The sequence below is a fragment of the Protopterus annectens genome, chromosome 12.part0 (genome assembly GCF_019279795.1).
Source record: "Protopterus annectens isolate FY-2018-M chromosome 12.part0, PAN1.0, whole genome shotgun sequence".
Taxonomy (NCBI): Eukaryota; Metazoa; Chordata; order Ceratodontiformes; family Protopteridae; genus Protopterus; species Protopterus annectens.
In genome coordinates, this window is record NC_056746.1 from 898,673,356 (window position 1) to 898,693,728 (window position 20,373).

The window sequence follows — 20,373 nt, forward strand, 5'->3', positions numbered from 1 at the left end:
TTGGAAATGAGAGGAAATGGAGGAAAGGCATACAGAACTCCCATGGGCCAATCATGAGCCAGAGCATCTCTGGGTGTCTTTCCCGGAGGGGGAATGAGGGAAAAACAGCTGCTGCATTTGACACTGACTGGACTGGCAAAAAGGTCGCAGCAAGGCTGTCCCCATTTTCGGAAAATCTGTTCCGCTGTTTCCCGTTTCAGAAACCACTTGTGAGGCAGTAGGATCGCCCGGCTGAGCTTGTCGGCTATCACGTTGGTCGTCCCTGGAAGGTGCGTTGCAGCCAGAAAGTGCTGGGAAGAAATCGCCCATTCCCAAACTCGCATGGCCTCTTGACAGAGTGGGTAAGATCTGGTACCACCCTGTTGCTGATATACCAAACTACCAACATGCTGTCTGATTGTATCGCAATAGTCCCTAGAGGAAGAAGGTCTTGAAGTGCTTGCAAGGCCAGGAGCACCGCCTTCATCTCCAGAACACTGATATGTAGGTGAGCCTTGTGTTCTTGCCATGTGCCTTGGACAGCCCTGCCGAGATAATGCCCCCCCCACCTGATCTGGGAGGCATCCGTGGTCATAGTGGCAATGGGTTGGGCAAGAACAAAGGGGGCACCCGTGCTCAACTGGTTGGGAGCTATCCACCACAGAAGGTCCTTCTTGCATGATTCCATCAGCAGGATAGGATGACTCAGCGGGAGATATTGGGAGGACCATTGGGAAGATAGAAGCCACTTGAGAATTCTCATGTGCAACCTGGCTAATGGTACTAATAGAATGGTGGAAGTCATATAGTCATGAGGAGCTGAAGAACCCACTTCGCTTTGACATTCTGCAACGGGAGAAAATGTTGAATCTGAAAGATTAAGTTTTGTGCCCTTTTGGCAGGGAGACGAGCTGTCATGTTCACTGTGTCTACCTCTGCGCCTATAAAAATCACAGATTGAGAGAGCAATAATGCAGATTTTTCCTAATTTATGGAGATCCCTCACTGAGCACAAAGTTGAATAGTGGCGTCCCTGTTTTGGAGGAGTAGGAGCCAGTTGTCCAAATACGGAAACACCTGGAATCCCCGACATCTCAGGTGAGCTGTCACTACTGCCATGCATTTGGTGAACACCCTGGATGCTGTGGTAAGACCAAAGGGCAGAGCATGAAACTGATAGTGACTGGCTCCCAGCCGGAAGCGTAGATGGTTCCTGGACACCTTGTCCATATTTATATGGTAGTAGGCATCTTGGAGATCTAGACAGCACATCCAATGGTCTTTCCCTAACAACGGGAGTATCGACTGCAGTGTTACTATCCAAAACTTGTCCTTCTTCATGGATTCGTTTAATCTGCTGAGGTCCAATATTGGCCTCCAATCTCCAGTTCATTTTGTTCCTAAAAAGAACCTGGAGTAAGTTCTGGATCCTATCTGGTCTGCTGGGATGGACTGGATGACTCTTTTTTAAGAGCAACTTGTTGATCTCTACAGTTGCCTGATCCCTGTGATTGGGTGGTACATCTGGGATCTTCTTGGGAACAAATGGTGGAATGGAAAAGGGTATGATATAGCCTCTGGTAACAACTCTTTGTACCCACTTGTCTTGAGTGATATTTAGCCATGCTTCTGGATACAAAGAAATGCGACCCCTGACCGGCCCCAGAGAAATGCAGTCGAGCCCCACATCAGGAGCACTGATAAGGCCGTCCACGAAAGGAATCATGGCCTTGCTGGTATTGTGGACCACCCCTGCCTCTTGGGCGACGTCTCCCATTTCCTCCTCCTCCTCCTCTGCCTCTGAAGGAGGGTTCACTCTGTGTGTCCGGAAAGACCCTCTGGGACTTTTTGAAACACATTTTACTGCCCCTTTGACCTTTGGGGTATGGCTGAGAGGGAACAGTAAAACGTACTCCCACGGCAGAAAGTGTCTTTCCTTCTTGCTCACACCAAGTGAGTGTGTCCTTCACTTTAGAACCAAACAATGAGGAACCATCAAATGGGGCGTTGGTGAAAGTAGACAAACGATTCCACAAAATTACACAAGCGCATCCAGAAGTGATACCTCACGGCAACTCCTGAACCTGTGCTCTACTCGCTCCATCAGCTGCATAGGAGATAAGCTGCATGGAGGAGGTAACTATAGAATTTAAGGTGGACAACTGAGCAGAAATCGTGTCAGGTACTCCCTCATTACAAGCACCTTATATAGAATCTCCTAACTCCTTGAGGAGATCCCTCTGCAAACTCGTAAAGTGAGTGAGATAGTTCAACGATCGAAGGGTAAATGCCACTGAACTAAAGATATGCTTCCCAAATCTGTCCATCTGTCGAGAATCCTTGTTTGGCGGATGAACAGAGGAAGAAGTCTCCGCCAGCTCCTTCTTTGTGGCCACCGCCACCACGGCATCTATGGGAATGCCCTTAGACAAAAACTCTTTACCAGAAGGGGGAGACAGAAACTTATTAGGTCTTCTGGGGACTGGCTCCGCGGCATCAGGAGTATCCCACACCTTTTGATTAACTAGATCCATCAGTTCGTCAAAGGGTGGAGACACCCAAGAGGCAGAAGGTTGGGACCTGAAAGCCTTCAGGTACACCGACTCATCAGAAGGGTTGACAGTGGGCCAGTTGCACCTCTGCTTAAGGATCTCCAGGATGTCCATGAAGGAGACATCATCAGAGGGGGACTTGGGGGACCCTTCTGACTCCTCGAGGTCAGTGTCCAATGTCAAAGACTCATCCTGGGAGTCAACATGCTTCCTCTTACATATCCTCTTCCGGGGAGGCTCCTCGAAAGGACATTCTAGGGAGGCCTCGGAAGAGTGGGGGACACCCGTTGATGGCTCCTGAGGCTGAGGGTCTCTGCTGTCTCCGGAGAGAGTAGGGGCTGAGACCTAAGTGGGTGCTCTTGGGGGGAGAGTGCTGGTACCACTGGTAGGGGCTGGAGAATGAGACAGCACACTCCTCATCATCTCAAACGCTGACCTCTCTGACTCCGAAGACCTCCCCCGCTCCGAAGAGACAAAGGTTGACATCTGAGCCAGAGCCGTCGGCTCTGAGGTAGATGCAGGGTCCGAGTTCACCCTGGCTGACGCACCAAGAGGAAAGCTCGGAACTGAAGAAGATCGATTCCAACCTTCCCCTTCAGCGCCGACAGGAGAGCTTCGGCCCCTGGACACGACGGACAGCACCGAGCGTGTCAGAGCCGAACCTGGCTCCAAAGCAGTGACAAAGGGAGCTGGAACCGATAATTCCTCCGGTGGCACCAAGCACTCTGGCTCCGAAGGGCCAACATGGCTCGGAGGAGGAATAGCAGACAAGGGCAAAGCTGGACCGAGTGGCTCCGGAGCCGACTGGGTCGGAGCCAACAATAATTTTGGTAAAGCAGACGACTTCAAGAGTCTCAATACTACCCTCTCCACATCTTCTTTAGAAAGGCTCCTGGAAGACCTGGCAGACATAGTAGGGGATCTTGACCTAAGGGGCACTGGAGACTTCAGTAACATGGAAACTGGTAGGGAATCCACAGACCGGCTCCGAGTAGCAGATTCAACTGCTGATTCCATCGGTTCAGAGGCCGGCTCCGAAACACTTGGAACTGATTCTGACACCACAATGGTGCTCTCCTTTGTCTCCAAAGGCTGTGGAGTCGAGGAGGCAGATTTTGACTATTTAGGAGGTGGCTTCGAGACACCAGCTGGTGCCGGAGAAGGCCTTTTTGAAGACTTAGATTTGCCAGACTTGGAGGAAGCCGAAGAACTGAATAGAACTTCCTCAAAAGATGGTTTTAGTAGACCCTTGAGTATAAGCTTGTTCTTTCTCTCCTGTAACACCCTAAGAGAGAAAGCACGGCAAAACAGGCACGATTCCTGCAAATGGATGGCCCCTAAACAGTAGACACAGCTACTGTGACCATCCATTATAGACATCTTTTGGGAGCATTTCATGCACTTTTTAAAACCCGAAGGTTTGTGCTCCTTACTCTCTTTAGACATTCCACACACATACAACACCCAGGAAAGGAAGAAGAAGAAGAAGAAGAAGGGGAGAGGACTAGGTCCTCTAACTAAAATGGGCTTAGCCCTATAGAAGGAAGTACCACAAGGACTAGGTCCTTTAACTTAAACGGGCCTAGCCCAGTGGAACAGAAAGCTAGGTCTTCTAATTTAAACAGACCAGAAAAAGGAAAAACTCATGCACACAGAAACTGTATGTGACTCTATTTAATAAAATTTAAGAATAATAGCTATCATACTAGGGAAGGAAACTCAAACCCAAAAATACAGTCTCTGAGGAAACTAAGCTGACTGACAAATGGAGACCCAATAATGGTCAGAAATAACAAAAGGAGCCCCTGTTAACTAACAGCGGAAAACTGCCAAAAAACAACACTACCTGATATAGAAAAAAAAGCACAACGGTGCCTACAAGGAACTCTAAACTGGCACACAGGATACCAGACTAACAGCAAGTTTAAACTAAGATTGCACCAAAAGGGCAAACAATGCAACTGCCTAGGATAATAGCAACCCTAACAACACAATATTAACTCTAATAGCTCATTCTGATGAAACACAAGCATACTATATTTAAATAGAAAAGAATTTGACACTTAGCCAGAGTGAAGAGAAGCACAACTGAACTCGTCGATGCGGCAAAGAGATCTGGGTTTGTACTGGTGCACTATGTGATACCTGCTTAGCTACGAGCCAACCAGCAGTCTTCGAGCTTGTAAATCGGCCAAGTTGGAGCGGAGGATCGGCTCTGAACTCATATGTAAAAATGAAGGTGAGATTGGACTACACAACATCTACAGTTTTCCCTAGGCAAGCTGCCTAGTTCAGGATTTAAACATACCTCAACTATGCAGGAGAAGGGAAAGGCTGGGAGACTAGAACACAACTTTGTGGAGCACACCTATGCCTTTTAATGATGGGAATCTGTGCAGACTGAATTGCAGCCACTTCACACTACACAACTAGCAAATGGTGCTAAGTAGTGTGTGAATGGCAGTGTATCATTTGTATGCTGATGTGTTACTGTGCATATATAAGCAAAATGACAGTGTATAAGTGGGTCTATGAATGTCTGTACACAAATTACTATTGTGAGTGTTAATATATATGTATGTGTGTGTGTGTGTGTGTGTGTGTGTGTGTGTGTGTGTCTCTATCCTTGTTGGTTGTTGGGAGGAGGGTTCTTTTTGGTACTTGTGCTACAGTAGTTTTTCCAACCACGCAGTGAAGTAATTCACAGATAATGAGATGTTGCCTTTTAGAGAATTTAGATGATTATGAATCAGTCCAAACTGCAGCACAAATCATCTCATTGGTGGAGGTTGACTTGTGCTGTAGTGCTATTTGCTATGAATCCCAGTCCACATAATACCTAAATAATAATGTGTCGCTATACTCAAAACCTGTTAAATGCAAATAATTTGTTCAGTACCTTAAAAAAGAAAGAGAAAAGGGAAAGGCACTCCCCCAATTACATCACTCATATGATTAACACTTCACCCTTTGAATGTAAAATTAAAATTTGCATGTTTACTCCTTTACCATAAGCTGCAGTATTCAGTCTCAAGTAATGTCATTAACAAAGCGCCTACATGAAATACTATATTAAGCCACTTAACTCACTGTTAACTCAGAAATATTCGAATATATAAATACAAATTTATAGCAACACATCTACATAACTGAATACTGTCCCTCATACCTTTCAACAGTTTCCAAAACACCAAAGTTAAAAAATAAAATGTTGTAAATATTTTTAATACAAGTGTTTACTATATTTTAAAATAACATGGTCACTAATAATATAACAAAAATGTCACTATATTTCAATCTTCAAAATGTATTGAATCTGTTTGCTGAACATTTATAACTTAAAAGAAAAAAAGAACAAAGAAGGGAGCAGAGACAACTGCCCTCACTTTTCACGCATATTTTCAAAACTTCACTGTATTCCAGTTTAAACTATTTATATTTTCATATGGTTAACCTTTTAGCACAGAATGTAGGATTCACTTTCGAGTAATACTATCTCAACAATTAACAAATTCAAGCACTCGCATGAAATAATGTGCAACTCATCACATTCACGTAACTCATATTTAACTTGATAACATTCAAGTTTAACAAATAATGACTTGTATCAATGCATCTACCAGAGTAATACCCCTCACACTTTTCAAAGGTTGCCCACCCATAAAAGTACAAAACGAAAAGACAAGTTATGTCCTTACCATAACAACAGAGCTCAGTCCTTCACAACTTGTGGGTTATTAGATCCGATGCTGGCCTTTTCAGAATCTTCAGTCCACCTCTTCTACCCTTAATACCCCTCTCTAACAACCTCTCCCGAGACTGAATTTGTCCCATGAAAACTCCTGGAATTATAAAACATCATACGCAGGATACTCAATGTGTAAGCTTGGAACAGAAGGCAGCAAAAATAGACCCTCTTATACAAGCTTCAAAGCAGGACTGCAAGAGAAATCATGAGCAGTCACTAAAAGGTGACAATACAGATGGGGCACACAGAAAGTGTTGTTTGAGAAGGATGGAAGAGGACAACCATGGATCTATCATTATGCTAAGTACATAACTTTCGTATCTGATGTTGCCTTTCCAATCCATTCTCAACCTGTGGGTCAGATTTCCCAGCCACTTAACACCCTAAGGAGGTCCTAAGAGAGAACATTCTGCAAAATGACAGAACCAGAAGTTGCTCTAGACCTACACTGAACATCCAACTTGTAATGGAATACAAATATGAGGTGTTAGACCACGTAGCTGCAGGACAAATACCATCAATAGAAGCCTGCAAGAAATAGACAGTCGAAGTAGCCACTGCTCTTGTGGAATGACCCTAGGCTTCACAGGTAAAGACATTCCTTTCAAAGAATTTGCCAAGGAAATGCAACTGGACAGCAATTTGGATAGGGTCACTTTGGAAACAGGCTTACCAAGCTCTTGACTTTGAGAAGGATAAGTAGGTCAGACTTTCTATCTAAAACTTTTGGTTGTTCAAAGAGAATGAGTTGCCTATAAGCATCTAAACAATGAAGTAATTACTCTTTTGTTAATGAAATTTGGAAAGAATACCTGTAAATGAATGGGCTGGTTCAAATTAGCCTCTGAAGCAACCTTGGGCAAAAAGGAAAGACTGGTTCTTAAGGTAACCCTATTGTTATGAAAAATAAAAGGTTTAACAGAGGATAATGCTTGGAGTTCAGGCACTCTTCTGACTGATGTGACTGTCACCAAGAGGAGAATTTTCCACAACAATTTCAAAGATACTGTGGTTGATGGTTCAAAGGGAGGTCTAATGAGAACTACAACAGCAGAGAAAGGTCCCAAGAAGGCACCGGATCCCAAACATGTGGACTCAAAACGGCCTTACAGATCTTAAGAACTGCCACAGGGGTACTATCCATGCCAATATGAAAGTTTGAAATGGCGTCCAGCTGCACATTAATGGTAGAATACCTATGACCAGAATGAAAAAGACCAAGAAATCCACAATGGCAGCTAATGGTGTGGAAAAAGGAGATAAGCCCTTGCAAGAACTCTGAATAGGAAAACAATTCCATTTACTAACACAAATCTTCCAGTGCATAGTTTCTGAGAGGATGAAAGGAACTGAATAACTCTCTTGGAGAGCTTGGGATTCCCTAGTCATCATCAGAATTGCAGAAACCATGCGGTTAGTTTGAGGAAGTGAAGGTTTGAGAGAGGTAACTCTGAAGGATAGAAATCAGACCCAGAACCAGATCAAGCACTCAGAGCAAGTAAACAGGTTAGACTACAGGAAGGGGCACCAAACTTGACAAGACCAGAACTGGGTAATGAAGATGCCAGTCACTCTGCAACAGGCTGCCTTCTGGTTATCAAAGGAGTAAGAGATAGGAATAAATAAGACCTGGGGCCAAGCATGCAGAAGAGGGTCATTTGGTGACTGCCCCTTTGGAGGGGTCAGGACATAAAAACTGCTGCACTTCGTGTTGGACAGGAAAGCAAGTAGGTTGCAGCAGGGATTGCCCTAGTGGCTGAAAATCTGCACTGATATGTCTGGATTCAGGGACCATTCAAGAGGCAGAAGAATATTCTTACTCAAATTGTCTGCCAGGATGTTGAATTCCCCCGGGATATGTGCTGCAAGCAGAAACTGCAGAGAGGACATTAACCATTGCCAAACCCTGATGACCTCTTGGCACAAAGGGATAGGATCGAGTTTCTCCTTGCTTGTTCAGACATCATACCACAGAAGAATTGTCAGTCCAAATGGCAAACACACCTTTGGGAAGAAGGTCCTAAAAGGCTAGGAAGACTGCATTCATCTCCAAGACATTGATGTGAAGATTTTTCTCATACCATGACTGGGTAACTTGGACCTTCTTCTTCTAGAAATGCCCCCACCTCCCACCAGAAGGGAAGTATCCATAGTCACCATAGCCTGGGGATGGAAAAGTACACAAGGTCTACCTGCTGCTACCAGTGGAGATTCCAACCACCACTGAATGTAGTGATGACAAACATTTGTTACAGTCACTAGAAAGCCCATAGGATGAGTTAGATAGGACCACTGAACTGCTAGAGTCCATTACAACACTCATGTGGAACCTCAGTAAAGGAGCTAGACAAATACAGGCTTCCACCTGCACAAAGAGATAAAGGACTGAAGTCAAAGAATATGAAAAGCCTGGAGATGAAGAGAATTCATTCTTGATAATGGTAGTTTTATGTTTGAGTGATCATACCCACATAGCAACTGATAAATTCTAGCACTTGAACTGGATTCAGGTTGGACTTCTCATAATTCACTCTTGTACTCAAGGACAGAAACATCTCGGGCAAGGAATCTTGGGTCTAGATTACAGATGCCTTCTTGGAAGCAGTCAGGAGCCAATTATCCAGGTAGAGCAAGACCTGGAAACCTTGCAACCTGAGCCAGACTGCCATTACAGACATGCATTTGGTGAACTCACAGGGACCTGTGGTGAGACCAAAGGGCAGAGCCCAAATCTGTTAATCACTGGTACCCAGACAGAAGCACAAAAATCGTTTAGAATGCTTTGCTATCTTTATGTGATGATAGGTATCCTTGAGATCCACCGAGCACATCCAGTTGTCCTTCCTCAGAAGGGGGAGATGGACTGCACCATGACTATCTGGAATTTGGCCTGTGTGATAAATCGGTTGAAGTTACTGAGATCCAGAATAGGTCCCTAAGGGGCGGTTTTTGGTACTAAGAAGAATCTGAAATAGACCCCAAATATGTGTTGGTTTGGTGAGACCTCCTGTATGATTTGGTTGTCAAGCATTGTTTCAATTTCCAGTGCTGCAGCCTTTCTCTGGCAGGGTGAAATGACTGGGAGGGATTTTTGGAAGTCTTTGGGAGTGAATAAAAGGGAGTTGTATAACCTATGGACATAACTCTTAACACCCATGCATCTGATGTGATGGCCTCCCAGGCTCTTGGATGGAGATCCAAATTACCCTCAACTGCCTCCAAAGTGTAACAGTTGTGTAACCCTTCAGGGATGCTGGAAGGGCCTCCCAAGAAAGTCCTGCAGAAGTCCTGATGGTGTGGACCACCCCTGCCATGTAGGCGGCATCCATTACAGTTTCCCCTTGCTTTGAGGGGGGGGGTGTCTCTCACTAGGAGTACCCTGGAAAAGCTGCTGCAGTTTATGAAAAAAAGAGAAGCTTTCCACCCTTCTGGTTCCTACAGAAAGACCTCTGCGAGTTACAGAAGATCGCTTCTACTTAGCTTCTCTTTGACCTTTGGGCCAAATAAGGAAGAATCGTCAAAGGGGGGCATTAACAAAGGATACTGTGAAACAGTCCGGCATCACCATGATGGCGTATGGTAATGCCAGTGCCTGCTATGCTGGATGTCCTATTGGCCACAATGGACAACAGCCTCATGGGGACACTGGGTGGGGACTGCATAATAGACAACTGAGTCTCCAGATGCTGCTGGGTCATAATGACCTTTGATACTTCAGCAACAAAGTCCTGCTCAAGTTTCATCAAATGGGCAGCATAATTCAGCACATACAAAGCAAAGGTGGCTGAAGAATATATGTATTTTCCTAAGTGATCCAAGTTCTAAGGTTTTTTGTTGGACAGATGGACTAAAGAACTCTCCGCACAGATGTTCTTTTGGTGGCAGTCACAATCACAATGGTGTCCACTGTCAGACCCTTGTTCCACTGGGGTCCGTCCTTAGAGGGACCAAAATTATTACCTGGTTTCCTGGGGATCAGTTTCACCACAATGGGTTCTCTTCAAGCCCTCAGACACCCCAAGACATGAATGGGCTAATGCCAAATGGCACCAGAAACTTGCACTCATCTGGGAAAAGCGGCTTTGGTGGTCCATCCCCCATGCTGTTCCAACAATTCAAGCAAGTTGCCAAAGGAGACCACACTAAGGGAAGATATGGCAGACCCTCCCCTTCATCAAGGTTGGTATCCTTGGTGAGAGATTCTGAAATAACTGCTGATCCTCCCATCTCCAAATAGGAGACAATCCTGTCCATGACACTGAAGGCTGAAAGTGAAGCTTGGGGGGGGTCGGACCAAGATCTTCTTAGATGCGAGGATCCAAGTGATCCACCTATGCCTGATGCCTACTTGATTGGCTCTGATATACAAATCACAGCCAAGCTATTAAAAGCTGAAGCACCCACAGGGACAACTCAGAGACCAAGAAGGTCAACCCTGACCCTAGGACACCAGCACCGAATGCTCAGCTCTGAGGAGCACCTAGCTCTGATAGTGCTGGAGTTGAGAATGCCATGGATGGACCTGGCAAATGAAATCAGCAACACCAGGAGGGACAGCAGCACAGTTGGACCCAAAAACCACAGAGTTGAGTCAAGTGGGGGGAGGAACAGCAATACTGGAAGCCAAAATCTTAGGCTTCAGAGCCAAGGAGGCAGGAATAATATCTTGCTGCATCGGTGCCAACAAAAAATGATCTCAGCAGTTGCTCCACATCTGAAGGCTTGAGGATACCAACCAACACGCCAGACCTAGATGATAAGGCCACCAACAGTGGTTTGGACAACCTCTTTGTAGTTGTTGGATATGAAAATTGGATCTGAAAGGGTGAAGATCAGACCAGTTGAAGAGAGGGTGATGGTCCCGGAGAAAAGTCCACTGGATTAATAAGGAAGAAAGGAGACTGGAGTCTGCCCAAACCGGCAGTAGGATCCTTAGTTAAAAGGGTCTGGATATGCTTAGCGTAGGGGAGATGGAACACTCTGAGACTAGCAGCACTGGAGATCAGAGTCAAATTAGCACCAATGAACGAGAAGGGGTCAGAGGTGAAAGTGCCAAACAGCGGTATAACTCTGGCTCCAGCTGTCCCTCAGTAGATGAGGAAGACTTTGCGATCTGCCCACACTTTTCCATGGAACTGAGACTCCTTGTCCCTTGATCTATTCTTTCCCTGCTTTTCTGTCTTCTTGATAGGGGAGGGACTGCAGGAAGAAGCAGTGGATAGTTAAAGAAGACTCTCAGCAACAAATTTTGATCCCCTTTCACTGAGGGTTTGTGCTCTAAATGTCGTGGGTATCCTGTGCCAGCAGTTTATGCCCACAGGAAACACATTTTTTAAACCAGAAAGCTTTCTCTACATTTAGGGGAATCCAAATCTAGGATACATGCACATTACAGCTACAAAAGAGAAAAAGCTCACCACTACCTACATAAAAAAACACACAAGAGAATACCTAAGAAATTACCTTAACCTCATCAAGTAATACTTCTTAATAATAACTAACAATAATTAATAATTAACTGATTAACCCTGTAACAACTGTTTCATAGAGAAAGAAGATTGCAAATGTGGGAAACATCAAAGCACTACACGCTAAGATAATACTTAACAACAAAATATATCAAAAAACTACACTTAATTACAGATATCACATTAATAACAAAGGGTAGAGGAAAATAGCAATTTTTTTTACCCAAACTATCCAAAAATAATGCAAACTGCTAGAGCTTTGACCACAATCCAAATACAATGGTGGAAAATGAGATCTGAGGAGAGGTCTTTAGAGTGGGGTTATATGGGAAGAGGAGGCAGAGTACTTGGACTGAAAATTCTGAAAAGGCCTACATCAGATTCAAGTTGGATACACAGGTTGAGAATGGATGGAAAAGACAACACTGGATATTATCTTACAGCACAGGCCCAAATTTTAGCATTTTATGACACCGAGTGAAAATCTCAGCAACTTGAACTTTAATGTACATACCCCTGCTGTTACTCTGAACAGTCAGAGAACAATGACATTTATCCAGCCTTCTTGTGCACACAAACTACTACTTTTACCATTTGAATCAGATGTCTCTTCCCATTCATCCTCAATTTCTCCAGTGATATGAGCATCTACCAGTCCAACAGACTCTTCATTTTGCTGCACCTGTAACTGGCTAATCTCTGTGATGGTTATTTTATTTTACCAATTGTTTCATATGGACTATCTAAAGTCAATATCCCACCATTCCAAAACCCATTAAAAGTAGAAGAGAATGACCATTTATACTTCACTTTTCTAAGTTTACATTGTTTTATTGCTTCCACAAATTGCAAGCAATGCTTCAAAGTCATCTCAGGGTATTCAGGTTCAGCAAATGCTTAGCTTTTTTTGTTTGTTGGTGGCAAATGTTTCAGAAGTGCCAATTCCAATGACCATTTTGCAAACTCAGTTCATGCCACCATTTTGGGTTTTACTCATTCCATTAAATACACCCATTCTTCACCCACCTAGTCACGGAACAGTCTCATATTTCAATTTCTTTTTGTCTTGAGTCTAGTGCCTTTTGTTTCCTTATCTTCTGCTCTGAAAAACTGCTACTTAATCTGTTCAATTTGTTTTACCTTTTTGGCTGCCCTATCCTAAATCTCACATACTTTCTGTTTAACAAGTGTACTGGATATCTGATGGCCAGGTATAAAACCTACTACTTCCATTGCAACCACATACAAATATTTCACAGATACTGTAAATCAAGTCATGTTTAACAATTCAATTATGATTTCCAAAATACATGCGACTTCCACAACATTTAACTTCAGCTTCAACCTTCTGTGTAACAAAAACTGTTAAATAAATACATTTTACTTTGTAATTTAATAGGCTGAACTAAATGGAGCAATTCAGACAGACAACCAACTTCATGGAGTACTGTGCATGTTCCCCAAACAATTTACACATTTTATATGATACCTTGATAAAAAAACGCTTGCAAATATGTACATTTCTATGTTATGCCAAGGTTCTTCTAAACATTTGCTCAGATACTTTCTTTCCAGTGTTCAGCTAAACTAAGCCAGAACTAACCATTACTTTCTTAAGAAACACCCAGATTCAACAAGTTACTATCAAACTACTCTGCATCACTACTGGTGATAACCAGTTGACCTAGGCATACAAACCTTAAAAAAAAAAACAACAGAAACTGGGGACCTCATACTGCATAAATTTCGCATTGAACACAGCAGAAAATCTACAGCTTCTGTCTACCTACTTTCAATACTACTTTACGCATCCACACTCACTAATCTGCTCAACAATAGGTCTAGTAAATTACAGCAGTGCTACAATAAAATTGCAAGATTTGTATGCAATTTTCCCTACAGGACTCATCACTGCACTCATTCTTGCCTGAAGATTGCAAATGCAAGGAAAAAGCAGTAATAAGTTACTTGGCAAATCCCAGTAAATCTGCATTCTCCATAGAACAAGAAACAGCAGACTGGAAGTTTCTCATTAAGCACACTCTCCCTGAATAGGGACTCTTAGGCACAACAGACCCCTCTTCCACATCTCTGTCCTAGCAAAGTGAAGAACCTTCACTTGTTCCTTATCCTGACACAGACAAAAGTAGCTGCAGAACACATAGCTATCCCCCATCATTGGTGGCTTGGAAGGTTACAACCAGAGGACTGGAGGAAAAGATGGGTGGTCTGAGGAACAATAACAGGCCATAGCAGAGTCAACCACCAGCTGCTGAGAAAATACTGGAGCTGGTATGACACTCAAAAATTGCTTAGTAAGCGTCTTCTTTTTTGTGCAGGGAAAGGTAGAACAGAAGAGACTAATGGATGTTCTATAAGTAAGCCAGGAAAGACAGCTAATAAGTGAGTATTAGAGGTTGGTAAGGTGAGTGGTAGAGAATAAGTTTTTCTGAGGTAAGTAAACCACTGACAGTCCCCCAAAAGCACAACATCCTGTCCCAGCACACAAAAGTTTAAAATTTGAGTAACATTTTAATCAAAGTTAAAACTTTTCCTCACAAAAAGTTTACACAACTATCAACACGACAATTCCTTATAAATGCAAAGACAGACCATTTCCAAGCAACAACAAATATTACCTCATAAAATATTAGAAGCAGGAAGGTCTTCCCCAGCAGCTGTTGAAGGTTCGCTAGCTGACTGACAGTTAAAAAGGGTCCACAAAAGAAGCAATCACTTCTGTAGTAAAAAAAAAGCCCGGGAGGTTTTTACACTATTACTGCTTTTTATATAGAGCTTCATAGGTAATCCTGAAGTTGAAGCACAAGGAAGGTGCCCAAAGCTCTGACAGGCTGGCCACTGCAGGGCCATACAGCTTAGGCTACTGCAATTATGATCTATGTATTAAACATCACATCTTTGTTGATGCCATTAGTGTTATTCTCATTCTACTTCTACCGCTACCTGACTCACTGAGTAAAATTAATGTGAAGCAAGACCAGCACACCTTGGAACAGATGGCAGTGCTTTTTGATTGCCTCACATCAACTCTGCATCTCTCTTAACTCCCTTGCATAGGAATGAGTGACAAAATCAAAAATAATGGAGGGACAAAGGACCAAAATTAAAACCAAGTTTCAAATATTACTCTAATTCAATTAAAACATCAACAGTACAAAATGTTTTGTATATAATGTTTCTTATTGCTGACTTACATTAATTCTCAGTGATTTACTACGAAAAAATACTTTTGTAAGAGACAGTGCAAAAATATGGGATAAAATCAGGGGCATGCTGCAAAGCCAAGGAGAGCTGCCAGATATGTGTTGCCACCCTCCAACATAATCCAGTTAATGCTGCATCTGAGTAAGTTAAAAAGTCATGATACATACAATTCATAAAAGCATGCGTAAACCATAACATATGTGTAGAAACAACCTGTGCAACAGGTAATGTCTGGAATCCCCAAGCAAAATACACAGCAGATGCATCTGACTCAAAACATGTTTAGTGTATTTACCTTCTCTAATACAACATGTCAGATATAAACAGTCTGCTTGCAGCTCCAGTGACACACCTACAATCTGCCTCTCACAGAGCCTGCATTTTAATGCTTTGGTAGTTTAAATTACCTGCTCTCCACAGTGCACTTCTCTGCTCATTATTGGAGTTGAAGGCCTTTGCAAATGAGTGGGATTCTAGGAGACAATCCAGTAGTTTGAAGAGATCCTGAGAAGACATGTATTTGTACATGCCATGCTCTTCTGTATCAATATGAATGTCAGCATCCAGGGCATCCCTCTGCACAAGAAAAAAAAATGTGTAAAATACCTGGGAAAGCTGCTAAATATAAAATGCTTTTAATAAATCCAATTCAAAATGAAAAACCTGGGCAAAAAAAAGACAGTTCCATTGTAACCTTTACTGCCTCAGTATGCTGTATTAAGTGCCTGCAAACTGGGACCATCTCCAACAGTGTAAAATGGCTTTATCTTTTTTTAGAGGAAACAAAACACAAATTGGTTGCCTTATACATACATATGTATATACTGGTTAACATAAGCCTTCTAGCTTGCCATTCAGTGAGGTATGCAATTACTGAAATGAACAGGGGAAAAACACTTATTTATTTATTTACAGTTGGTTTACCAGGATAGTCCATTGGGCCAAATGAACCCATTTTCAATGGAGTCCTGGGGAGAAAAGCTCCAGATAAGGTTACAGTAAGATTTACATCCATAGTACAATAATTTTACAAATAGAGCATACAATATGTGGTAGACAGAGTACTGTTCACATTACAGTTGGAGCAAACACTTTTAGGAAGAACAACTGGTGGTAAACATTTTAGATGATACAGACTAGGAAAGGTGAGCATTTCAATTTAGAAAGTAAGAAACAATTGCAACAGAGCAGACAATGTAGTGTACAAAAAAAAATGTTTTCTTTTTAAGAGGAAAGTGTCAAGTCAGTATGGATCATGAAGGATGTGAGCAAGAGCATTCCCACTGGGAAAGTAGATGAGAGTGAAGAGATTTTTTTGAATATAAGGTGGTTGAAAGTGGTGCGAATGGCAGGAGGTAGGGAGTTCCAGAGTCGTGCTAAGCTAAAGTTTAGGAGATTTTTACCAGGGGGACGATTTGGTTTATACAATTCGATTAGAATTTGGTTGTTAGATCTAAGTACCCTGCTGGGAAGGTGAAATTTAAATGCAGAAGAAAGAGATGGACAGAGGTCAGGTTTGAAAATGAGCTTATGAGCAAGAGTAAGTTGAGAATAGATAAGTTGGTTAGGAAGTTCAAGCCATTTTAATTTATGGAGTGAAGAGCAATGGTGGGTAGAAGATTTATGGCTGGTAGCGAATTTAGCAATTTTATTGTAACAGGTGGAAAGTTTTGTTTTTAGGGAAGAATGGATGTTGGTTAGGAGTGGGGCTCCATAGAGAAGAGAGGGGATGAGGAATGAGGTAGAGAGAGTGATTTTAGTGGAGGGTGTAAGGTAGTGATTGTGTCTGTATAGCATGCCTAGTTTTTGATGTGTTTTTTTATGCTGAGTTGAATTTGAGGTGACTGTCTATTTGAACACCAAGTAATTTAGCATTGGACACCAATTCCAGGGATGTGTTGTTGTGGCTGGTAATTAATAGAGAATTAGTATTGATAGAGATGTGTTTAGAGGGGGTAAATACCATTAGTTTGGTTTTAGAGGCATTAAGAGCAAGGTGGTTATCTTTCATCCAGAGTTCAGTGGTAGAGAAGGCATCTTGTGTAAGCTTTTGTAGTACTGGGAAGGATGTAGCAGTGCAGATGATAGTTGAATCATCTGCGTATTGGATAATGCTGGAGAATGGAATAGAGTTGTGGAAGTCGTTAATGAATATATTAAATAGCAGAGGACCCAGTATGGAGCCCTGGGGAACTCCAGTTGGGGTGATTAGAAAAGAGGATGTGGCCTTTTTCCATTTTACTGCTTGATATCTATTAGATAAGTAGCTAGAGAACCAGGACAGTGACGAAGGAGATAAGTTGAGTTGAGAGAGTTTGGTTAGAAGGAGCTTGTGAGAGATAGTGTCAAAGGCCTTTGAAAGATCAAGTAAGAGGGTAGAGACAATATGACCAGAGTCCCGAGCTTTATTTACAGTTTCTAGGAAGGAGAGGAGGGCTGACATAGTGCTGTGGCCGGGTCTAAAACCGTGCTGAGTTGGAGTGAGCAGATTATTGTCTAAGAGGTAAGGTAGTAGCTGTAAATGGATACACTTTTCTAGGAGTTTAGAGATGGGGGATAAGACAGCTATGGGGCGGAAGTTTGCAATATTGTTGTTGTTGCCACCTTTGTGTAAAGGTATGATGTAAGCCTTTTTCCAGATTTGGGGTACCATGCTTTCTTGGATAGAGTGGTTGATTAATATACTTATGGGGTAGGCTATGGCCTCAGCAGCAATGCTGAGGAAGTATGAAGGAATGTTGTCAGGGGCATTGGAGCATGGTTTTAGTTTTTGTAGAAGTTTTTTTATTGTGGACGTCGGAATTGGTTTTAGTGATAGAGGTGTGTGAAGAGGGGGTGACAGAGATGGAGAGGGAGTGGTGGTAGAGATGGAGGAGTAGGGAAGAGGTGTGTGAAGAGGGGGTGATGGAGAGGGAGTGGTAGTAGAGATGGAGGAGTATGGAGGAGTGCTAGTGGGAGAAGTGGAGGATGGAGAGGTATTGGAGAATGAAGATGTTAGTTTGGAGATGGAATCTATGAAAAATGAGTTGAATTGTGTAGCTAAGTCATTGTCAGAAGCATTGGGGTCAGGAGTGGGGTTGAGTAAGTTGCCAGGATTGATAAGGGTGGATATTCCTTTCCAGAACTTCTGTGGGTTTGTTTTATTATTGTTTTGAAGTTTGAAGAAATAGTTTTGTCAATCAGCGGTAATGAGCTATTTTACTTTATTTCTGAGTGCTTTGAATTCGAGATGGATGAGGGGAGATTTATTCTCATTTATTCTCAGCATAACCCTGCTTCTAGTACAAGCTATGTACTATGTCACAGCAGGAATGCAACAGCTATGGATATATTGTTTACTGCACAAACATACCATTCTAGGTTTCTCATTTTAGGTAGCAGTCTATATAACAACCTTCAATAGTCACAATTATATTAACAACAACAAGTAAGCAATAATGCCAGACAGGGTGTGTGCTAATGTGTAATTAACTCCTGCCAAGGAGTGTTATGAGGCCCAACACCACAGGCGTAGGGTGTCTACACCCCTGGAAGGGCATTAATTACACATTAACACACACCCTGGAGGGCATTATTGTGCTTACAGAATGGACACTCTTTAAAATTGTTGTGTTTTAATTACTATTTTTTTAAGTACTTTATTATTTTTTATATATTTTTGATGTTGAAATAGTTCCTCTGCCAAATGTTTCAAACTTGCTGTAGTAAATGTTAATGGTGTTGGAGGAAGCATTTTACATCCAAAATACAATGCTCTAAAAGTCTCTCATTTTCTTCATTTTTCTTTGGTTCTTTTCTCCTAAAACATTTGGTTTATTGCCTGTTATTAGAGATTGATGTCTCTAAATGAGGACATAGATTTCAGTTTCAGACTTTCTAACATAAATCCTGTTATTTAAGCAACTTTTATAAGAACAATAATTAAAATCTATTCCTACTTTTCAGCCTTTGCTCTTCTTTTATTTTTATTTACCCATATTTCTTTAGCTGAAAGGTCGAGAGGTACGTAGTACATTTATTACTGTATCTCTCTTTCAGGCATGCACACACACACACTTCTGCTTCAGAAAATTGAAGCTGATACAAATCTTAATGTTGAAGTAATGTGATTTTATAACAGGAACATGTAAAAATATGTTATTTTGAGTCTTTGTCCCCGTTTATTTTATGATTATCCAGATATGTTGATGTAAGAGGTTGAGAGGTATGCAAACCTCAACTGTTGCTGCTGCTGGCAAGGATCACTCTCACTCTTCATTTTCTCTCACACTCACAGACACATATTCTCTTCTGCCTTCATACACACTAACTCATATACGCAGACAAAAAAACACACTCGTACACATACACAGACACATATACACTTTTTTCTGTTTGTTTTTACACTCACAAAACAGCAAAAGCACTGCTTATTGCGTGTAAAATACTGGCTCGATTTCTTGAATTTTCTGTCATTAACATTTTGAGGAGAATGAATTTATGAAAATATGATGTTTATCTTAACGCTTATGTCCTTGTGAAAGTGTTAAATTGAATATGGAAAATGGATATATGTGACATGTATAGCCTTTTATTCAATATGGCAACTTATATGTTGTGGTAGAATGAATTGGCAGCAGATATTTATTCTGTTGCCATGTAGACCTCAGCGCATCAGTTTACTTTCTGTGTACCACCTAGACATGTGGTTTGACTCATTATACATAGGTTCATAGGTTAGTACTAGGCTATCTGCCCTTTCAAGCCATTTTTAAGCCTAGCCAATTATCCCTTGTGAGACTCAAACCCTGCATCTTGTGTTTGCAAGGCAAACACCTTAACCATTAGGCCACCCTCCCAACCTACATTGCAAAGTGTTAGCAAAATTCGATTGTTGTAACGATCAAGATGAATAATTGCTGACTCCACTGCATTCTTGCTACAGGACTGCATGAGTGCTGCTGGCAGGGATTGTTCTCACTCTTTCTCTCTCTCTCTCTCTCTCTCTCACTCTCTTCTGCTATCATACACACATATACTCTCACTCACAGATATACACATACAGCCTTTGTTATTTTAAGTTTTTCTTTTTACTTTACACTCTCTAAATAGCAAAAATGCTGCTTAGGGAGTGTTAATAATGGCGGCCATTAGGTTTTTCCTGTGTGAGCTTCATGGCGGCTTGATATGCTGCCAAGAAGTGGGAGACTCTTTTTACAGCGGGCATTAGTTCTACATTAATACCCTGCTGGAGAACATTCGTTCTCCAATCAGGGTGCTGATGTAGAGTTTGCCCATTCTCTAAGAGGCCTTAAACTACCCTGTGAACATGACCAACAAATGAAGAGCAGACTAGGTCAATGTGGGGCTCTTAATGAATGTCAGAACCTTCCCAGATGATCATTCTGCTGGCCTTACTTGC

At 42.2% G+C, this 20,373-nt stretch overlaps 1 protein-coding gene across 1 annotated transcript in view; it reads right to left on the bottom strand.

The window, feature by feature from the left end:
* Positions 1-20,373, bottom strand: part of ARFGEF2 (ADP ribosylation factor guanine nucleotide exchange factor 2) — a 2,483,667-nt gene that overhangs the window by 112,647 nt on the left and 2,350,647 nt on the right. Inside the window, exon 36 of the mRNA XM_044089932.1 lies at positions 15,380-15,548. Within this exon, the coding sequence (XP_043945867.1) occupies positions 15,380-15,548 (169 nt within the window). The remainder of the gene's footprint in view (positions 1-15,379; positions 15,549-20,373) is intronic.